General features: G+C 60.4%; 2 protein-coding genes across 4 annotated transcripts; one reads left to right on the top strand and one right to left on the bottom strand.

The window, feature by feature from the left end:
• Nucleotides 1-5,869: 5,869 nt before the first annotated feature.
• GTPBP3 (GTP binding protein 3, mitochondrial) lies at nt 5,870-9,480 on the bottom strand. Of its 3 annotated transcripts, none has more exons than XM_065874070.1 (9): nt 9,394-9,480; nt 8,798-9,051; nt 8,602-8,688; nt 8,309-8,511; nt 8,065-8,137; nt 7,826-7,969; nt 7,249-7,414; nt 6,738-7,016; nt 5,870-6,564 (listed from the first exon to the last, which is right to left on the bottom strand). In XM_065874070.1, the coding sequence occupies exons 1-9, from the start codon at nt 9,444-9,446 to the stop codon at nt 6,339-6,341; spliced, it is 1,485 nt and encodes a 494-aa protein (XP_065730142.1). In that variant the 5' UTR covers nt 9,447-9,480; the 3' UTR covers nt 5,870-6,338. The 3 variants fall into 3 exon arrangements, with proteins under 3 accessions (XP_065730142.1, XP_065730143.1, XP_065730144.1); XM_065874071.1 differs by having other exon boundaries at nt 6,339-6,564; nt 8,798-9,045; nt 9,394-9,446; XM_065874072.1 differs by having other exon boundaries at nt 6,339-6,564; nt 6,738-6,953; nt 8,798-9,045; nt 9,394-9,446.
• Nucleotides 9,481-11,231: 1,751 nt separating this feature from the next.
• On the top strand, nt 11,232-20,855 carry ANO8 (anoctamin 8). Its single transcript, XM_065875314.1, has 18 exons — nt 11,232-11,337; nt 12,106-12,216; nt 12,343-12,475; nt 12,658-12,796; nt 12,877-12,973; nt 13,973-14,089; nt 14,173-14,300; nt 14,398-14,559; nt 14,894-15,046; nt 15,161-15,287; nt 15,414-15,469; nt 15,573-15,647; nt 16,380-17,192; nt 17,439-17,630; nt 17,732-17,863; nt 17,945-18,055; nt 18,942-19,617; nt 20,452-20,855. The coding sequence occupies exons 1-18, from the start codon at nt 11,232-11,234 to the stop codon at nt 20,853-20,855; spliced, it is 3,732 nt and encodes a 1,243-aa protein (XP_065731386.1).
• Nucleotides 20,856-21,284: the final 429 nt, after the last annotated feature.

Here is a 21,284-nt window from a genome sequence, read left to right as displayed (position 1 = left end):
GAAACAGCCTCTGAGCCAACCTCTGACCCCTCGTGAGAACCTTTGGCAGGCCCAGGAGGGGGAGGGGCATCCCAGACAGCGGGATGGCTCCTGCAAAGGCAAGGGGGAGGGGCGGAAGTGAAGTGATGGCTCTGAGAATTTGGGGGGTACTTTGTCAGGTTTTGATTCCCCAGTGGGGAGGCCTGGTGGGGGCATAGTGGGTGGAGCCTTGAATGTCAGATACAGAAGATCTGGCTTTGTCCCAAGGGCGCTGGGGAGCCATGGGAGCATGTGAGTAGGGGCAGGCTCATTAGAAAAACCCTCCTGGGAATGAGTGAGGGGCCAGGTCTAGGGCAGTTCTGTGTAGACCAAAAGGGAAACTGAGGCCCTGCCTGGGGGCCGGGGGGCCGGGGACTTTGGGCAAACACCCAGGATCCCCAGGGCCTTAGGGAGCAAAGGGGAGAGAGTCAGACAGACTGCAACAGAGCCCTGGAGCACAGGAGGCGGCCCCTCTGAACCTCAGTCTATATAATGGATAGGCACACATCTCAGTCCCACCTGTCCCACAGAGGTTCAACAAGGCGAAATCTAAGGGCAGGTTGAAACCGGCAGGAGCCCTAGGGTTCTTGGGAACAAGAAGGGGCCCAGGGGAAGAGGCAGGCCCAGGCGAGGCTTGTCCTGCCGTCTGTCTGTCTGACTGACTATTGTATTCCCATCTCCTTCCTGCCCCAGTGGCTGAGGAGGCTCTAGGCCCCGAGGACCGAGGGGTGGCCCCGACTCACCGGTCTGGAGACTAGGTGCAGCGAGACGCCCACGGCGAGGGACACAGCCAGGGTGGAGTCAGATAACGCACGCACGACAAAGTGGGCGCCCTTGGCCTGCGCCCTCTGTTCATCCTCCGCCACACCGCACCCACACCCCCTAACACTCTCTCCGCACCACACAATCCCTCACCCCCTAGATGCCGGGACGACGTCACAGCTGCAGTGACATCAATCACACAGACATGGTGGTGACGTCACACAGAGACAAGGCAATGACATCACAGAGATACACGCAACATCACACACGCACTTCCTGCCCAGCCCTTGCCCAAAATCACATCCCTTTGTGCACGCGGGTCAAGGCACCCACAGCATCCCTCACTCATCTGGAGCATCTTAGCGCTCCAGGTCTGGGGGAGTGAGAACAGGAAGACATTCACCTTCGTCCTCCCCTGAGAGTTTCCAGGCCCCCGAGAGAGGGAGCATCTGGTCCAGGGGACCCCTCAGAGCCCACGAGGGTGCTGCCCCTTCACTCTCTCTCCCCTCCATATCCAGCCCTGCCTGTGGCCCATATAAATGTTAGTGGCACTAAATAAATGTTATCAAATCCCTTCAAAGACTCCAGAGTCATGATTTCTGCTTTGAAAAGGTACCACCAGGCTCTGAGTGAGAAAAAAACTAGGAATAAGATGAAAGCTGAAGAATCCCATCGCCAGCGTCCCCAGGTCAGAAGACCCTCCGACCCGGAGCAAACGTGAGTAGACACCAGCTTCCCCCAAGCGGTAGGCACCTCCATATGTGAAGAGAAATGGCAAAATCATAGTCAATAAGGGTTTCACGAAATGCCTACAAAACCCCACATTGTGACAGCATTGTCGTCAATTTAGTGTTTGTTTAAAATAGCAGATTTTTTTCCTATTTTTTTAAAAAGCATACATTTAGAAAGCAGTTTCTTAAATAAATACAAATAAAAAGCGGTTTCTGAAAAAGCAGATAATCTATTTGTAGCTTTTGTTTTGGCTAGGTTTGCAGAGATTCCCCCAGGTACAGACAACAATTACTGAGGTACCACAGCCTGCTTTGCAGGAACTCCTCCTCACCAAAATGATTCCAGAACAATATCACAAAAGTCCCAGGCATTTGTTTGGTTTGAGGTTTTTTGGTGGGAAGATGGGATGTTAGAAAGGGCACCAGTGTCCAATTAGGGAGCACTTCAACTCACTGATCACTAAATTAGCAGGAAGCCGGGGAAATTTTGCACGTTAGAGGAACACAGGGAAATCACAACATGCCCAACAGACTGGGGAAAAAAGTGTTAAAAAGCTATAATACCGACTGCTGGTGAAGATGTAGAGAAAAGGGCATTTTCCTACGGGACTGGTAAAAATGCACATCTCATCCTGGCCCTTCTGGAAATTAGTTTGATGATACTTAATAAAAACGAAGACAGGGAATTCCCTGGTAGTCCAGTGGGTAGGACTCTGCCCTTTCACTGACCAGAGCCCGGGTTCAATCCCTGGTCGGGCAACTAAGATCCCGCAAGCTGTGTGGCGTGGCCAAAAAAAGAAAAGTGAAGACATACAAATCCTTTGACTCAGCAACCCCATTCCTGGGACTTTATCCCTGAGAAGTGAAAACTCCAGGAAACAAAGCAAATGGCCATGGGTGGTAAATGGCCTAAAAATCGTCAAGGGCTTCCCTGGTGGCGCAGTGGTTGAGAGTCCGCCTGCCGATGCAGGGGACACGGGCCCGTGCCCCGGTCTGGGAAGATCCCACATGCTGCGGAGCGGCTGGGCCCGTGAGTCATGGCCGCTGGGCCTGCGCGTCCGGAGCCTGTGCTCCGCAACGGGAGAGGCCACAACAGTGAGAGGCCCGTGTACCGCCAAAAAAAAAAAAAAAAAAATTGTGGTCTAGAATCTCAGCTTGTCTGTCTCTCCACTTTGATTCCCTCCCAGCCCATCCCCTGGGACCTTGGACAGGGAGGGGATGAATCACGAGGAGCCGGGGCTGGCAACGCCACGCTTAGGGCAGGCTAGTCAGGAGGGACAAAGGAGCGATATTTCCTGGATACAGGAACCCGGGCGAGAGACGGGCCGCTGCAGGAAACACTCGGCTGGGGCCCCGCCAAGCAAGGGCAGGAGGGTCAGCCAGGCCTGGCCGCCCAGACGGGCCAGTCTGGAGGCCCCAAGGAAGCAGGGACGTCCCTGACCCTGAGCCTACTGCCTGAGCAGCCTGGAGTCCTGGGGAGGATGCCGACAGCAGCCAATCCCAAGCAACCGTGGGACACCTGAGTTTGGCTTCCGGACTCTGACATGCCTGCATTCAAATCTTGGCTCAGTCAGTCTCAGCCTCCATTTACTCACCTAGAAATAAGTGTAAAAATAACCATCCTAGGGACCTCCCTGGCTGTCCAGTGGTTAAGATTACGTGCTTCCACTGCAGCGGGCAAGGGTTCGATCTCTCGTCGGGGAACTAAGATCCCGCAAGCGGTGCGGTGCGTCCAGAATCATCATCAATATCCTTAGCTCTCTGGACCCATGGGCACAGGTCTCTGATTCTTGGTTGGTCTCTCCCGTTCAGAGCATCCCAATATCATCCTTCTAATCAGCCCCCACACCCGATCTATTCGTCACGGGATCTGACCATGGGCCTCTCCCGCTCACATACCTCCATGGCTCCTCATTACCCTGGGAACAAAGCCCAGTTCCTCAGCTCTCTTGTGCCCTCCCTCCTCACACACAATACCGCCTTTGCCTCCAGCTGTCCTGGACCTTTGACTCTTTGACTACTCAGTGACTTTTGTGTTGTGCCCTCGGACTAGAATGCCTTTTTCTTGCCCGCAAATTCTTCTTCCCCCAAGGCCCAGCCCTAGAGATCTCTCCTCCAGGCAGCCCCCCTAGATGCCCCAGGCATAGTTCTTGCTCCCTCTGGGTACCTCTTGGGCCCCATCCTTCCCTCTTCCCAGCCCTGATCCTGTAGTTCTGACTTCTCCACGCTGGTGTCCTCCCCATCTCCATCCCCCCCGGGGAGCCAGGTAGGGGCTGAGTACCAGTCAGGGAGTAATTGGCAGACCCTGTGGTCCAGCCGCTGGGTGAGGTTCTGACTCTTTGGGGATTTCCTGTGACCTCTATAAATAACCCCCATGGCTGCTTCCCACAAACCGCCTCTCCCTTCTTGGAAAAAAAAGGGACCGTAGCCAAGGAACTCAGTCCAGCTGTGTGCCAGGGCCCAGGCATCCTTCCCCAAAAGCATCTCCCCCACCCAGACCCCACTCACCCCTCCTGGGAGCCCTCCAGGCCCTGCCCACACAGAGGACATCTGGGCACCCACCTCTTCTAGACCCACATTGTTGCTTCTTCTTGTCTTTCTGCAAAATGGACATAATAGTAATATCCATGCACTAAACTCATGGAGTGACCCTTTCCCTCCAGAAGCCTTTCATGGTGGGGGTTGGGGGGCAGCAGCTGTCGAACAAGCAGACAAATCAACAGACTGTGACATACTGCAATGAAGTCATGAAGAAACGGGGTCGGAGGTCCCTTTAGCTGGGTGGTGGGTCCTGGACACCTCCCAGCCTCTGCTCATGTGTCCCCTGAAACCGGAGTTTGTATCTTCAACTACTGGAGGTGATTTTTTTCTGATTCTGGAAAAGATCCTGACCCTATTTGAGACTCCATGTCCACCTCTGGCAAAAGGGGAGTTAACCATTCATATGCCACCAGGTGGGTGTGGAAGCCTGGATCTCTGGGAACTTAGGGGCCCCGGAGCTTCCCTGGAGGACTGCCAGACACCTTCTTTGTTAGAGCAAAGCGCCCCCTGCTGGTTCATCACCGCCACGTCAGGTCACCCATAAGTCTTGGAATCAAAGGCCTCACTATCAGGATCTTCCTCTCCTCCTGGACCTCTTCTTCCCTCCTCTCTAGCCCTCATCACTCTACTTCCAGCCACACTAGCCACCTTGCTGTCCCTCGAACACACCGTGATGCTCCCACCTCAGGGCCTTTGCATGTGCCGTGCCCTCCGCCTGGGACGCTCTTGCTAGCCTCTCCCATCTGGTTTCCTTCTTCTCACCTTTCAGATGTCGGTGCAGATGCCACCTCTGCAGGGCAGCCTGCCCTTATGTCCACCCCTAACCAGGTCAGGTCTCCTCATTGTAAGTTTGCCCAGCAGCCATCAGGCCTCACCAAAAGGAGCTGTGTCTCTTCTTTAACAAGGGCAGGATTTATGTCTGCTTATTCCCCTCAATGATCCCATCCCCCTACACACGGCCTGTTGCCCAGAAGGCCTGCAGTGAACTCAAATTGAACTTGAACAGACCTATGTGCAAATCTCAAAGCTGGGGACCTCCAGCAACTAACTACTTCTCTGAACCTGTTTCCTCACCTATAAAACTGTAACAAAATACCCACTGCATTGTGCTGTTATGAAGATCCCATCAAATGATGTGTACAATTCTAACACATAGTAGGTGCTGGATAAATATTCACTGAGTGAGTGAATGAATCACTGAATGAATGACTAAGCACGAAAAGGAAGTAGGGATTTTGCAAGTCACTTTGAACATAAAAGAAGCAAAGTTTCGGGACTTCCCTGGCAGTCCGGTGGTTAAGACTCCGTGCTTCCAATGCAGAGGGCGCGGGTTCGATCCCTGGTCGGGGAACTAAGACCCCACCTGCCACGTGGCACAGCCAAAAAGAAAATAAATAAATACATAAATAAATAAATAAAAATTAAGGGCTTCCCTTGTGGTGCAGTGGTTAAGAATCCGCCTGCCAATGCAGGGGACACGGGTTCAAGCCCTACTCTGGGAAGAGCCCACATGCCGCGGAGCAACTAAGCCCATGCGCCACAACTACTGAAACCTGCGCGTCTAGAGCCCATGCTCCGCAACAAGAGAAGCCACCGCAATGAGAAGCCCGTGCACCACAACGAAGAGTAGCCCCTGCTTGCCGCAACTAGAGAAAGCCTGCGTGCAGCAACGAAGACCCAATGTAGCCAAAAATATAAATAAATAAACTTATAAAAGAATTAAATAAAATTAAAAAACAAAAAGCAAAGTTGCAAGATTAATACTACAAAAAGGAATGACAGCTTGCAGAGCAATAAACACCAATTTGTGTACAAAATACAAGATACAACATACTTTATAGGTGTAGTCCCAAGTATGCAAACATGCAGAGAAAGTTCTGGAAGTATACAAGCTAAGCTGTGACCCCAGCGAGGGGGTGTTTAAATGTTTCCGGATCACCTGAGTTTTTTACATTCCTTTGGTATATGCAAAATAAGTTAAAAACTATGAAACAAAGACCCCTGAGACCCTCTGACCTCCAGCCCAACGCTCCACTCCTAGTTCCCCATTATCAGGTGTCAAAAGAGACCTCCATTCAGCCCCACTCCTGGGCCTGAACCCCCAGCAAGTCCCTGCTAGGGAATCTGGACAGCTGTGGCTTGGTCACAACCAGCAACAGAAGCTTCACCGTTTAGGGTCAAGTTCTTCCCCTAGGGGCTGAGACTCACACTTGGCCTAAGCTGTTCCCAGATGCCTCAAGGCTTCTGGGTGTCCACCCAGCCTGGGTCTGAGCTTTGGCCGCCCCCTCACTTGCCCACACAGAAGTCTTGGAAGATGATATCCAGGATCTCCTCGGTGCCCCCTCCGCCGGTGATGCGGGTCAGGTGCCCTCGGGCAACCCGAAGTGCTTCGGCCGCCAGGGCTAAGTCTTTCGCCTGCTTGTAGTGGCCAAGGGCATCCAGGCAGCCCTGGAGGTGATGCTGGTGCCTCGCCCGTGTCAGAAGTGGTGGGCCTGTGGATGGGTCCCCACACCTGGAAGGGACAAAGGATGGGGTCTCTCTCAACATTCAAAGGGGTGAGGGATAATCACACCCATTTTTTAGATACAAAAACTGAGCTGGCAGGGTAGGTTCGTGCCCAAAGCCAGTGGCTCAGCCCCTGAACTTGGACAGAGGCAGGTTGCCCAGCGGGCAAGGGGGGCTCACAATGCAGCCAGCTCCTTCCTCAGCGCTTCCAGGAGGCCATCCAGCCCCTCACCAGTCAGGCAGGACAGCAACAGGTAAGGGGGCAGGTCAGCACTGGGATCTTGGCCCCCAGCTGGCAGCAGGTCCGACTTATTCAGCACCAGCAGGAGGCGCTGGCTGCGCCCATTTGGGCTCCCGGCTCCCGCAGGCATGACAACGGTGTCCAGGAAGTTGCAGCTGGACGGAGAGGCCAGGTCAGAAGCATCCAGCACGGCCAGGATGAGGTCAGCCTGCTCCAGCCTGGCGAAGCAGGAAAACGGAGCGTGGACCTCAGAGTTGAGCAATTAGGAGCACTGGGCAGGGGCAGGGGCAGAGGCCGAACTTAAAAAGCTGCCCTCCCTAGATAGCTGGGCCCCCACTTAATGGGGCTTAGTAGCCTTTCCTCATTAAGGAAGAATGAAAAATAAATGCAACCGGTTGAAACAGCAGAGGAAGGGCCCCGTTTCTCCCTCCCACCGCCCTGCCTGCCCACCTTTTTTGGGCGCGCCGCACGCCCTCCTGCTCCACAGGGCCCACGCCCTCCCGCAACCCCGCCGTGTCGCTCAGCAGCGCCGGGAACCCGGCCAGGTCCACGGGGGTCTCCAGCACATCTCGGGTGGTTCCGGGCTCCGGGGATACGATGGACACAGGCTTCCGGCCTGGGGGTGGGGTCAGAGGAAGGGGAAGGAATGGAGATAAGGGAGCCCCTCCCCCAAGACTCCACCCACCCCCACCCCCACCCCCACCCCCACCCCCACCCCCGGGCTGGACCTTTTTCACTGCCTTGGCCTCTCCCGTTGCAGAGCACAGGCTCCGGACGCGCAGGCTCAGCGGCCATGGCTCACGGGCCCAGCCGCTCCGCGGCATGTGGCATCCTCCCGGACCGGGGCACGAACCCGCGTCCCCTGCATCGGCCACTCTCAACCACTGCGCCACCAGGGAAGCCCCGCGCTGGACCTTTTCCTCGACCTCCCTGGCCCCTTCCCCATCCCTGAAAGCTCGGTAGCCACCCACCCCCACCCCGCCCGCTCCTAGCCCCCTGCCCTGGGCCCCGCCCCCTGACCACGCACTGAGCAGGTTCACTAGGCTGCTCTTGCCGGCGTTGGGAGGTCCCGCAACCACTACATGAGCCCCTGAGCGGAGCCTCTGTCCACGCCTGGCATCTCGAAGATGTGCGCCCAGTGCCACCTCCAGCTCCCGCACTTCACTGTCAGCTGTGGATGGAGGAAAGGAGAGGGAGTAAGGAGGCCTCGGGGGGCTGAGATGCCAAATGTCCCCACCTCCCACCCCTCCAGGCAGGCAGACCCACCTCGATCCAGGATGCCCTCTTCTAGATTGTCACCCTCACCAAAATCAATATAGGCCTCCACGTGGGCCAGAGCCTGAGGGAGGGAGGGGTGGATAGTGTGATCACACAGAAACCTACCCCTCAATATGCCCAGGTCCAGCCCGACATAAGGGGTCAGACTGGAGGCTTATAGACAGGAAGCGCTAATATAGGAGATGGTTAGGTAGGGTCTCTGAGGCAAGGTATGAGCGAATGGTGTACTTGCCTTAGTGAGGGTCTCGGCCCAGCCGCGGCAGAGATGGCTCAGCTCCCCATCTAGCTGCCTCAGGGCCTGTCGCCGCTGTGCCTCTGTTTCTGCATGGATCAGATCCGCCAGCCCCTCCACCTCGGTCAGGCTCAGCTTCCCGAGAGCGAACGCCCTCCTGGTGAACTCGCCTGCCTCCGCAGGCCGCAGCCCTGGCACACTGCCTACGGGAAGGTCCAGGGTCCTGAGCCCCCCTGGCCCCTACCTAGGCCCACCGACATAGCCATACCTCAAACCCAAGGCTGTAGACTCACCCAGGGCCTGCAGGACACCACTCACCACAGCCGGGCCTCCATGCACGTGGAACTCCGCACAATCCTCACCCGTGAAACTCTGGGGACCTAGTACGTTGAGGAGATAGGTGTCAGGAGGATACAGCCTGGGCAACGCCTGGAAGGAGGAAGCTGGGTCATCGGAGCTACATGCGGTTCTGGATCTGGAGCCCCTCACCCGGGAACCAAAGCACCAGCGCGCGGTCCAAAGGCTCCCCAGAGCGGGGGTCGCTGAGCAGGCGCAGGCAGGCTTTGCGGGCCGGGGGTAAGTCCCGGGGGGCCGTGAGGCTCCGGAGGGCCTGGCCGCTGGCGGGGCCGCTGGTTCGGATCACCGCGATGCCGCAGCGGCCTTGGCCGGAGCTCAGCGCGAAGACAGTGGCTCCGGAACCGGGGGCCGGGGCGCCACTGCCCTGGCGCGTGCACGGTCTGGGACTGGAGAGGAGGAGAGTCAGTCAGTGCATCTGAGAAGTTCTGCCGTCAGAGTGGCAGGTGGAGAGTGGGCTCGATGGTCGGGAGCTGACCCAAGTGGAAGTTCTGCGGCTGGGGGATGGACAGACTGGAGGGTCTGAGGCCGGAAGATGACTGGATTGCGATCTCTGAGAGCAGAAGTTGACCCAGATGTGGGCTCTGCGGCAGGGGGATGGACAGATTGGGGCCTGGAAGAAGGGGAAAGGTGGTTCTGCCGCAGGGAACTGCGCCCCCAGATCCCAGGGAGAGGGTTTGGGGCCCAAGTAGCGCCCTACGCTGTCACACCCCTTCCCCAGGTCGCCCCACCTGCGAGGCCCACGTGCCGCCCGGGCTACCAGGGTCCACAATCCCCGCCACATGGATTCGCAACCAGCGACACGCCTGCTCACCCAGCCCGGGAGTCTGCAAGTCCAGGCAGGAAGCCCCGCCCACCCCGCGGCACGACTGGTAAAGCTCTCAACGATTCTCGATTACCATTGGGCCCCTTAGAAGACGTACCGCCCACCCACTGAAGATCTTCGCTTCTACTGGCTGATGCCAGGGAAAGAGGCAGGGGGCTCGCACGCCGGGGTGCAGTGAAAGGGTGTTCCACCGGCAACATTAGACAGAATTTTTAGGATCCTAGAGCGGCCGGGATCCTAGACACCGGAAGTGAGAGGTGGAAGTAAGGACCTGGCTTGGCATAGAGCAGTGGGAATTATAGAGGCGAGTGTTTGAGCCGAAGCAAGAGCATCTCAGTGGCGGGAGTGATGAGTTCCAGGGGACCTACGCATTGGCTCTGGGAAAATCTTGTCAAAATTTCTGGGAAGACTTCTACTTGTTTTCTCGTAACTCTACAGTTTCTCGCCCCTCCCCATCTTTCCCTCCCGCCGTACCCTCGGCCTCGGATACCCTTCTTCATTTGACAAACTCTGCCTCAGTGCCTAGCTCCAAGGTCCCCCTCCGCCAGGAAACCTCCCAAGGACCCCCAGCACAGTCTTCTTTCCCTTCTGGGCTACTCTGGCCCAGGTCTGCTCCTGCAGAGTTGAGTGTCCGGTCTGTCTCTGGCTCCCCGGAAGCCAGAAAGGGGAGTCTCAAAGATTACTTTCAGGTTAACCCAGGACAGCGCCGGCTCGCGAAATAAAGCGCAGATGGTGGAATTCCAGGCACCAGATGGGCGGGGTCTCCGGGGGTGTTTTCTCGCGGCTAATTTTCTGGTTCTTGGACGGAGAGAGCGGGCAGCCCGCCTGTACTTCGGGAAGACGGGAACAGGACACAGTTCTAATGACCTCACGCCTCGCCCTGCTCAGTTTTTTCATTTGTAAAAGACGGGCGACAGTCTCCGAGTTGTTCCATCTGTCAAAAGTATACATCAAACGCCTACCGTGTGACCGCTAAGAATCAGTCTGGGTCCCTGCCCTCGCTGGCCTGTCAGTCTAACGGAGGAGGCTACACAGGATGGTCAGGGGGTCCGGGTGACAGGCAAAATACAGGGCACCCAGTTAAATGTAGATTTCAGATAAACAAGGAGTAACGTTTTAGTATAACTATGTTCCATGCAATATTTGGGATATACTAAAAATTTATTCATTTATCTGAAATTCACATTTAACTAGGAGGACTGTATTTTTATTTGCTAAACTTGATAACTCTACCGGGTCCTCCCTGAGGACGTTACATCCTGAAGGGTGCAGGGGTTAACTGGACAAAGAGGGCGTGAAGAGTGACCTAGGTAGCTAAACAGCATGTGCTAAGGTCATAAGACAGGACCTGCATCTCAGATTCCAAACCGATGGCGAAACTAAGGCTCCGAAGCGGAGAATCCAGGCCCGGGGCGGGCGGGGACCGGGAAGAGAACGCACATTCGGTGCGGGCGGGAACGAGCACCAGAGAGCGAGGTGGGCGGGCAAGAACGAAACCCAGAAAACAACACGGGCGGAGTCGAGAACCAGAGAAAGACGTGTCCGGGGCCGGGAAGGAGAATCGAGGTTCGGCGCGGGCGGGGACGAGAAGCAGCGCTCGGGCACGCGGGGACGGCGGCCGGCGCGGGCGGGCGCGGCCTTTGTCTCCTCCTCTGGCGCGCTCCGTGGCTGCACCCGCCCCATGAGCCCGCGGTCCCCCAGCGCCTGAGCCGCCCGCAGCCCCTGACCTGCCCTGCCCTCGCAATGGCCGAAACTGCCTCCGCCGCCGGGGGCATGTCCCTGGAGGGTGAGCGTGGCAAGAGGCCCCCGCCGGACGGCGAGCCTGCAGCCCCGGCGTCCGGAGTTCTGGGTATGTGTGCAGCGCCTGGATCTGACAGAGTGGCAGGTGCCTGGGGTGTTCGCGGCGGCTGTACGGGGAGGGGATTGGAGTCAGCGGTCCCGGTCTGGAGTCCAGTCGAGGGGCCCGCTCCTCCGGCACAGCGCCTGCGGCCGGGCGGGCGCGGCTGGGACGGTGCTGCGGGTGGGGGCTCCCAGCGCAGAGACACCGACACGCCCCTCCTAGAACCCCAGCCCGGGGCTGAGCCCAGTCACCCCTTGGGCTACCGGATCGCTGCCGAGCAGTGATGCGCTTGAGAGAGCCTCTCCACAGAGGCTACAGAATCGTACAGTCCTGGGTTCGAATCCCTGCTCGACTGTGTGACCTTGGGCGCGTGACTTAAATGCTCTGGGCCTCAGTTTCCTCGCCTGTGAAATGGGGGTAAGAACCGCGCCCAGCTATGAGGACGCACTGACATAATGTGGTGAGGCGCTCAGATCTGCTAGTGAGCGCCCCATCGATTGTGGTTTTGGAGGCGGAGCTGGGCCTCAAGAATGAGTAAGATTTGTAACAGAGGACCTGGGGGAAGGGCATTCCTGGAGAAGGGCCTGGCTCGTGCAAGGACGTGGAGGGAAGGAAACAACCCAAGGCCAGAGCTCGCAGGGCCTTGAATGCCAAGCTGAGAGCCGAGGAGCCCTGGCAAGTGTGTGATCGGGGGCAAGGGCTGGAGGGACCAAGACTGGAGGCCAGGGTTCTGATCCGGGAATGGCCTGACCCCAGCCTGCCCTGCCTGCTCCCCAGATAAGCTTTTTGGGAAGCGGCTCTTGCAGGTGGGTCGGTACCTGGTGTCCCACAAGGCATGGATGAAGACGGTGCCCACGGAGAACTGCGACGTGTTGATGACCTTCCCAGGTACCTGTGTCCATCCCCCCAGGGTCCAGAGTGAGCTCCCTTGAGCTGGGCTCCCCTGAGTAGGAGTCTGCAGGAGGCCTTAGACCACCCGTGGCAAGAGCTATCGGTCCCTGTGCCCCTTGGCAGACACGACCGATGACCACACGCTGCTATGGCTGCTGAACCACATCCGCGTGGGCATCCCCGAGCTCATCGTGCAAGTCCGCCACCATCGCCACACGCGTGCCTACGCCTTCTTCGTCACCGCCACGTATGAGAGGCGAGTCCCTGTCCCTGGTCTCTCGCTGACCCTGCTACTCAGCTCCCCGCCCTTCCATGGACCAACTGCGAGGTCCAGCCACCCCGCATTTGTCCCTGACGGCCACCAGGTACACCATCCCTAGTTCCAGGATGGTGAGCCAGTGTCTCCCCTTGATCCCACCTCCCCTGCCCTTCCTGCAGCCTACTCAGAGGGGCCGACGAGCTGGGTCTGCGCAAAGCAGTGAAGACTGAGTTTGGCGGGGGCACCCGCAGCTTCTCCTGCGAGGAGGACTTCATCTACGAGAATGTGGAGAGTGAGCTGCGCTTCTTCACCTCCCAGGTGCGGCCGGCTCTGGCCCCCAGCGCACATTCTTAGCCCGTGGGCGGCTGCTCCCTGTGCTCACGCCCTGTCCCCTGCAGGAGCGCCAGAGCATCATCCGCTTCTGGCTGCAGAACCTCCGTGCCAAGCAGGGAGAGGCACTGCACAATGTGCGCTTTCTGGAGGACCAGCCAATCAGTGAGTGAGGCGGTCCCAACCTTCCAATCATATGTGGGGAGTTGGCTGGGGCTCTTAGAGGACAGCTATCAAAGTAGGAGGGTTAGGAAGGTGAGGCCTAGATGCAACCAATCAGGGGCTACTGAAGAGTTGGGCGGGGCCTGGAGATCAATCAATGAGCTGAAGGGGCGTGGCCTCAGCAAAGGGGTGGGGCTTGTCCCCTCGGAGGCAGGTCCGGGAGAAATCCTTCTCTGGGTCTGGGATAAGGTAGGGGCAGGACCATGGACAGCACTCCGCGTACTGTGTGGGGCAGCCCCGGGCCTCAGTTTCCCCTCCAGGAAACGAGCCGCTGCAAGTTCACCTTCTAATGCCAGCTTTGCACCATTCCTCAGACATTTGGAGCAATGAGCTGAGGCCAAATAGCTCTATTTAAAAAAGTGCTTCAGGGCTTCCCTGGTGGCGCAGTGGTTGAGAGTCCACCTGCTGATGCAGGGCACACGGGTTCGTGCCCCGGTCCGGGAAGATCCCACATGCCGCGGAGCAGCTAGGCCCGTGAGCCATGGCCTCTGAGCCTGCGCGTCCGGAGCCTGTGCTCCGCAACGGGAGAGGCCACAACAGTGAGAGGCCCGCGTACCGCAAAAAAAAAAAAAAAAAAAAAAGTGGTTCAGGGAAATTCCCTGGTGGTCCAGTGGTTAGGACTCCACACTTCCACTGCAGGGAGCCCGGGTTCGATCCCTGGTCGGGGAACTAAGATCCCGCAAGCCGTGCGGTGTGGCCAAAAAAAAAAAAAAAGTGATTCCCCACTGGGCTCCCACCTTCTCAGGTTTCCTGCACCCTTCCCCTCCTTCCCCTGCACCTCCCAAATTTTGAGGAAGAACCGGATATTCCTTCCACCAAGAACTCCTCTCCTGGGAAGAGCCTCTGCGAGTTTAAGAGCAGGCAAAAAGCTATGACTTGGGTTTCAGCCGAGGGGGGCTGGCCAGGCCCAGCACAGGCAGAAGGGTTCTTGTCCCCCAACAGTCCCTGAACTGGCGGCCCGCGGGATCATCCAGCAGGTGTTCCCAGTCCACGAGCAGCGCATCCTGAACCGCCTCATGAAGTCATGGGTGCAGGCTGTGTGTGAAAACCAGCCTCTAGGTGTGGTCCGGCCAGGGGGAGGGGGTGGGGGTGGGGTCCCAGGAGACAGTCAGGGCTGACTGGGACACCCCTGTCCCTGGCAGATGAGATCTGCGACTACTTTGGCGTGAAGATTGCCATGTACTTCGCCTGGCTGGGTTTCTACACATCGGCGATGGTGTACCCGGCGGTCTTCGGCTCTGTCCTGTACACATTCACAGAGGCTGATCAGGTGCCGGGTGTGGACTGCACAGGGGCTGGGACACCCAAGACACCTTCCTCCCTGGACTGGGCCAGCCAACATTTCAGCCCTCCTCTGCCACCCCCAGACAAGCCGGGATGTATCCTGCGTGGTCTTTGCCCTCTTCAACGTGGTCTGGTCAACGCTCTTCTTGGAGGAGTGGAAACGGAGGGGAGCAGAGCTGGCCTACAAGTGGGGGACGCTGGACTCACCCGGGGAAGCTGTGGAGGAGCCACGGCCCCAGTTCAGGGTCAGTCAGGGGGGATCTGAGTTCAGGGACTTTGAGAACGGGGTTTAAAAAAAAAGAAAAAACACACTGGGCGAGGAGCATTGCAAGAACAAAGGGAGGGGTGAAAGTAGGGCTGCAGCGTCCGAGATGGTATGCCAAGTGGGGGACTCTCCATGCCCAAAGGGAGAGGGGTGGGAAATTGGCTTTGAGGGGCTGGGAAGGGTGCATTAGGCGGGGGTGGTACCGCAGTAGCAGAGCATGACAAAGAGACACTGAGGTCGAAGGGTCGGGAAGGGTGCAGGGCAGAGGCAGCCCCTCTGATCTCACGTTGGGCCGGGCCCCCACCCTCTGCCAGGGCGTGCGGCGCATCAGCCCCGTGACTCGGGCCGAGGAGTTCTACTACCCGCCCTGGAAGCGGCTGCTTTTCCAGCTGCTTGTGAGTCTCCCCTTGTGCCTCACCTGCCTGGCCTGTGTGTTCCTGCTCATGCTCGGCTGCTTCCAGCTGCAGGTGACCTCCAGCCCCTAGCCCTGGCCTTGGCCCCGACCTGGCGGCCACCTGTCCAGGTGTGCTGTGAGCTGAGCCCAGCTGCCGGGGTGACCTGTGAACGCCCTGCCCCTGCAGGAGCTGGTGCTGAGTGTGAAGGGGCTGCCCCGTCTCGCCCGCTTCCTGCCCAAAGTCGTGCTGGCCCTGCTGGTCAGTGCAAGCGCCGAGGGCTACAAGAAGCTGGCCGTCTGGCTCAACGACATGGGTATGCCCTGCGAGGGGAGGTCCCACTGCCCACCCCCCCAGGAGGAAGGGCCCCGCCGCCCTGCGGGGTGTGCCTGCCGCCCATGACGGTCTGGGCCACCCCCTCACTCGCCTCCTTGGCCCCCAGAGAACTACCGGCTGGAGAGCGCCTATGAGAAGCACCTCATCATCAAGGTTGTCCTGGTGAGTGGTAGCCAGCAGGCAGGCAGGGGTTCTGCAGGGGATACACGGGAGCTCCTGGGGACAGAGGTGGCAGGGTGACCACCCGCCTGCCTGCTTCCCACAGTTCCAATTCGTCAACTCATACCTGAGCCTCTTCTACATTGGCTTCTACCTCAAGGACATGGAGCGCCTGAAAGAGGTAAGACCCCGGCCTGAAGCAGTGCCCCCCATGGCAGCCAGTGGGGGGGCCAGACCTGGCCCAACGGGTCCATGGGCTCTCCAGCCCCTCCCCCCCTCCTCCATCCTTCTCTCCTCTCTGTCCGTCTGTGTGTCCTCTCTCTACCTGTCGCCCCCCCCATCTGTATGTCCACCTGTCCATCGGTCCCTCCACAGCTCCTGATCGTCCTGTCCCTGTCCCAGAGCCTCGAGCGGCAGCTTTGGGCGGTGCTGGTCCCGCTCGCGGCCCTGCGGTTCTGCCTTCTCCTCCTCTCCCTCCGGGGCCTCCTGCTCATGGCCCGGGCCAAAGTACTGGCAGGTGGCGAGCCCTCGGGGCCTCGCCAGGGTGGGCAATGTGGCTATGCTGGGGGCCTCACACCAAGCCGAGGGTGCATGCTCTGAGGGGATGGGCTTCCGCTGACAGGGTGCAGGCGGCAGGAGCCCCCGGAGGCCCTGGCCACCAGCTGAGTGAGCTCCTGGGCGGTGCTGCAAGCAGGGAAGCCATGGCCTCCCCAGGAGATTGGCTAGGAGCGATGTGACCTGCCCAGCTGCGATTTGGGGTTGCCTCCGTGTCCAGGGACATCCAAATTGGGTTCAGGGTGTGTCTGGAAGCGTGTTTCGGGAGGGCGGGTGCCCAGTCCCCGCAGCCTGTCCCGGTGCCCAGAGCCCCGCCCGCCCCCCACGTGGCCTCTCTCCACCCCCTTCCTGCCCCCAGATGCTGGCCACTCTGCTGATCACCCGCCAGTTCCTCCAGAACGTTCGAGAGGTCTTGCAGCCGCACCTGTACCGGCGGCTGGGCCGTGGCGAGATTGGCCTGCGGGCTGCCTGGGAGCTGGCCCGTGCCCTGCTTGGCCTACTGAGCCTCCGGCGCCCTGCACGCCACCTCGAAGCCCAGGCTGAAGAGGGTGTCGGTGGCAGCAGCGGTGGGGGGGGCCGCAGGTGTCTCAGTGGGGCCTGCGGGGCACCTGAAGAGGAGGAGGAGGCCACCATGGAGCGTCGGCCAGCGGGGGAAGGTGGGGAGGTGGGGGACGGGCCTCGGGGGGGCAGGGAGGAGGAGGAGGACGAGGAGGAGGAGGAGGACGAAGAGGAGGAGGACGAGGAGGAGGAAGGCGAGGAGGGCGGCCTCCTGGACTGCGGGCTTCGGCTGAAGAAGGTCAGCTTTGCTGAGCGGGGGGCTGGGCGGCGGCGGCTGGGCCCAAGCCCGGAGGCCCTCCTGGAGGAGGGGAGCCCCACCATGGTGGAGAAGGGGCTGGAAGCTGGCGTGTTCACGCTGGCCGAGGAGGACGATGAGGCCGAGGGGGCTCCCAGCAGCCCTGAACGGGAGCCCCCGGCTGTCCTGCTCCGCCGGGCCAGAGGTGAGGGCCGCGACCAGGGCCCCGATGGGGGCCCAGACCCAGAGCCGGGCTTGGGTGACTCAGCCCGGAAGCAGCGGCGGCAGAACCGGTCATCTTGGATCGACCCACCCGAGGAGGAACACTCGGCCCAGCTCACCCAGGCTGAGCTCGAGAGCTGTATGAAGAAATACGAGGTGAGGAGGGCGCCTGAGGGCAGGGGCCGGGCCCTCGAGGGGCGCAGTGCAGTGAGGTGGAGGGCCTGGGGGTGATGGGAGGGAATAACGAGACCCTTCATGTGGCCAGGAACCTGCCCGAGGGGGAGCTCTGGGTCCATGCAGAATAATCTGGGGGGTGGGCTTGAGGAGAGGAAGGTGGTCCGAGGGAGGAGGTGTCCTGGGCGGAGGGAGAGCCCTAGGCCCCACCCAGGTGCCCGCCCACAGGACACGTTCCAGGACTACCAGGAGATGTTTGTGCAGTTTGGCTACGTCGTGCTCTTCTCGTCTGCCTTCCCCCTGGCTGCCCTCTGCGCCCTCATCAACAACCTCATCGAGATCCGCAGTGACGCCCTCAAGCTGTGCACGGGGCTGCAGCGGCCCTTTGGGCAGCGGGTGGAGAGCATTGGCCAGTGGCAGGTCGGGGGAGGGCTGAGGGCCCCGAGCCGGGGTGCACCAAGGAGGAGCGGGTGCTGGGGAGGGTGGCTGCGCACCCCCTGAGCCCGCCTGTCCCCCTGCAGAAGGTGATGGAGGTCATGGGCGTCCTGGCAATCGTAGTCAACTGCTATCTCATTGGCCAGTGTGGGCAGCTGCAGCGCCTCTTCCCCTGGCTCAGCCCCGAGGCGGCCATCGTGTCCGTGGTGGTGCTTGAGGTGGGGCTGGCGGCCGGGTTGGGGGAGCCAGGCGGCGAGTGGGTGTCCCCGTGCCTGCAGCCTCCTCCTCTGTCACCTCAGCACTTCGCTCTGCTTCTCAAGTACCTCATCCACGTGGCCATCCCCGACATCCCGGGCTGGGTGGCTGAGGAGATGGCCAAGCTGGAGTACCAGCGCCGGGAGGCCTTCAAGGTATGTGGGCTGGGGTGAGTGCGCTTTACGTCTCTGCTCCGTGGGGCTTCTCCACCTAGCCTGGCTGGCCGTCCAGTCCTTAGCAGGAGGGTGGCTGTTCAGAGCCTGGTGTAATAATTAGCGTTCCAAAGGGGCCCGGTCCCCTCTGGGATCCTGGTGGCATCCAGCACCAGGTTGGCACTCACGAACTGTCATCCACCAGCTTGCCCAGCATTGCCCTGTTGGGGGCCAGAGACACAGCTGACGCTTCCTAGAAACCCAAGCCTCTGCCGCATTCCTCAGAAAGCTGCAGAGAAGGCCAGGGAGCTCACTGGCGCCAACCGATGGAGCTCTCCATGATGATGGAAACGTTCTATATCCGTGCTGCCGATGTAGCCCCTTACTACAGATGACCAACGAGCACTTGAAACGGGGCTGGTGCCACTGAGAAACAGACTTTTTCTTTGCAGTTATTTAAATTGACAAAGCCGTGTGTGGCTACCGGCCACTGGATGGGGCAGTCACAGCTCTGTGTCTCACCAGTTCTCCAGAAAGCAGGGAACCACTGAGGCCCAATATTTGTTTACACTCTCCCAATTCCTAAGACGGCGTCTGGCAGGGGATCAGGGACAGAGGCGGTGGCCAGTAAATGTTCGTTCTCTTCTCAGGCCTCAGAAAGCACCGGCATGGGTCCAGGGATGCAGTTGGTGCCCCATGTGTTTAGATCTCTCCCCACTTCTGCAGAGAGCCCCAGGGTGGGTCCAGGGATGCAGCTGGTACCCAAGAAGCATTCGGATCTCTCCCAACTTCCGCAGGAGAGCGCCGGCATGGGCCCGGGCCTGGTTTGGTGCCTGCTCGCCCGCCTGCTCTTCCCAGTGTCCCCATAATGGCCCCGTTCTGCCCGCAGAGACATGAGCGCCAGGCCCAGCACCGCTACCAGCAGCAGCAGCGGCGGAGGCGAGAGGAGGAGGAACGCCAGCGCCACGCAGAACATCATGCCCGCAGGGAGCGCGACGCCAGTGGCCGGGAGGAAGCTCGGGCTGAGGGCTCCGGGTTGGACCCTGCTGCCCCAGAGAAGGCCTCGGCCAAGGCCAAGGGCAGTGGGGCGGCAGGAGGCCATGGGCCGGAGCGGCCCAAGCGCCCGGGGTCCCTGCTGGCACCTAACAACGTCATGAAGCTGAAGCAGATCATCCCACTGCAGGGCAAGTTCCTGTCGTCCGGGGCTGCATCCTCGCTGGCCGGCGCGGGGGCCAACCTCACTGCCCGGCCGCCCCCTGCCCCGTCTCCCACAGGCAGTGACACCCGCCTGCCGGCTTTCCTCAGCTTCAAATTCCTCAAGTCACCCGAGACCCGGCGGGACCCAGAGCGTAGCCACTCGCCACCCAAGGCCTTCCACGCCAACAAGCTCTTCCCCTTCGGCGGGGCCCGGGCTGAGGCCGGGTCCAACGGGGCGGGCCGGCAGGCCCGGCAGGACGGGACCCCCAGCGGTGGCAGTGGTGGTAGCCGAGCCCAGCGGAGTGGGCCGGCAGACGAGGCCGCAGCTGAGGAGCCGGACACACCCCGGCCCGAAGAGGAAGGCTCAGGTCACAAGCTTTAACTCGGGGGTGGGGACTCTGGGCTGGGCTTTGGGGATAGGGGTGGGGTGTCCAGGCCTGGGGAGAGGGGCTGAAGGGCACAGAGGAGGCCCAGTCTCCCGGTACCGGTTGAGGACCTGGGTATGTGGTACATGGAGCCTCTTGGTCAAAGCCTACCCAGTCTTTCCGGGACCCCAGAGAGCCTGGAGCCCTGTGCCTGACCCTCCTCACCCCTGGGGAGGGATGCCAAAGCCCCTCGTCCCAGTGCCCCTCGCACGGCCTGCCATGCTCCAGTGCCAGGAGAGATGAGGGAGGCCCCTTCACCACCTGGTCCTGCCTCTCCTGCCCCCATGAGACCCTACACCCAGCTCACTCTGGGGGCACTGGACCCCCAGGCCTCTATGCAAGTCCCCACCCTGCAGCCCAGCTGTTCGAGGTGGCCTTTCTGGGAGGTGGAGCTCAGGCTGCCCACCCAGGGAGTTCAGGGCTGCAGCCACACGTGTGCCGAGCAGAGCCACAGGCCTCACTGCCGCCCCTCCCACCCCGTCCCAGCCCGGAGTCCAGCAGCCCATCCCAGGGAGCCCAAGAGGTGGCAGCTGTAGCACCAGGGATATAGGTCAGAAGTCAGAGGGACTTCCTCAGACCGTCCTCTCTCCGTGACGGGGAGGGGCCCAGTGCCCAGAGGCGGGGGATGCACCCGAAGAAGCCCACCCCTTGTCACTGATCAGAAGCAATAAGGCCCTCCATGTGCCTGAAAGCCCGGAGGGAGCGCGGGCAGGGTCCCCAGCGGGGTCCAGCGGCGGGGCCGGCATCTCCCCGGAACGGCCCCTCTCGCCTCCGCAGGGACAGCGCCGGCCCCGGTGGGCGCCCCGGCCCTCCGCACCCGCCGCAGCCGGAGCCCTGCGCCGCCGCCGCCGCCGCCGCCGCCAACACCGCTGCCCCGGCCCCCGACGCCACCCGCCGGCTGCTGGCAGTGGGACGGGCCGTGGGGCTGCGGGGGCGAGGGCGCCGCCCCCCGCCAGGCCCCTGCCGCCGCCGCCGCCGAGTGTCCGCCCTGCGCCCTCGCCGGGCCCCTGCCCGCCCCGGCAGCTGGCGTCCTGCCGGGGGACGCCAGCTTCTACAGCCTCCCGCCGCCGCCGCTGCCTCCCACCTCCGAGCCCCCGGAGCCCCCGGCACCGTCGCCCAGCCCCAGCTCCAGTCCCAGTCCCAGTCCCCAGGCCGTGTGCTGGCCCAGCGGCTGGCATTAGCTCCGCCCGCCCTGCCTTCCTGTTTTCATATGCAATATCAATCACGGACGGGGCGGCAGCCGCCACCCAGAAAACGCTGCTGTCGGTGTATCCCAGTATTGGCTGCCCCCTCCTGGGTCAGGGCTGGGGGCCTGGGGCCCCTCTATCTGCCGTTTTCCTTTCGACCAGGATGGGGGGAAAGGAAAGGAAACCCCCCAAAAACAACAAAAAACACACACAGAATAGGCGATTATTTATTTGTTTTTAATTTATTTTGTCATATTTTTGTAAAACGGCAGAAATGCAATAAAAAGTATATTTCAACAGTGCCGAAGGGCGGAGCTGTGGAAAAGGGACGTAAGGGGCCCGATGACGAGGTTGGGGCCAGCTCTTTGGGGGCCTGGCAGGCCTAGGGTGGGTCGTCGTCCCCCCCCCCCCGTCTATGACCCT

The sequence above is a fragment of the Phocoena phocoena genome, chromosome 3, assembly GCF_963924675.1.
Source record: "Phocoena phocoena chromosome 3, mPhoPho1.1, whole genome shotgun sequence".
Taxonomy (NCBI): Eukaryota; Metazoa; Chordata; class Mammalia; order Artiodactyla; family Phocoenidae; genus Phocoena; species Phocoena phocoena.
The sequence above is the reverse complement of the archived record's forward strand: the minus strand, read 5'-3'. Positions and strand labels throughout refer to the sequence as shown.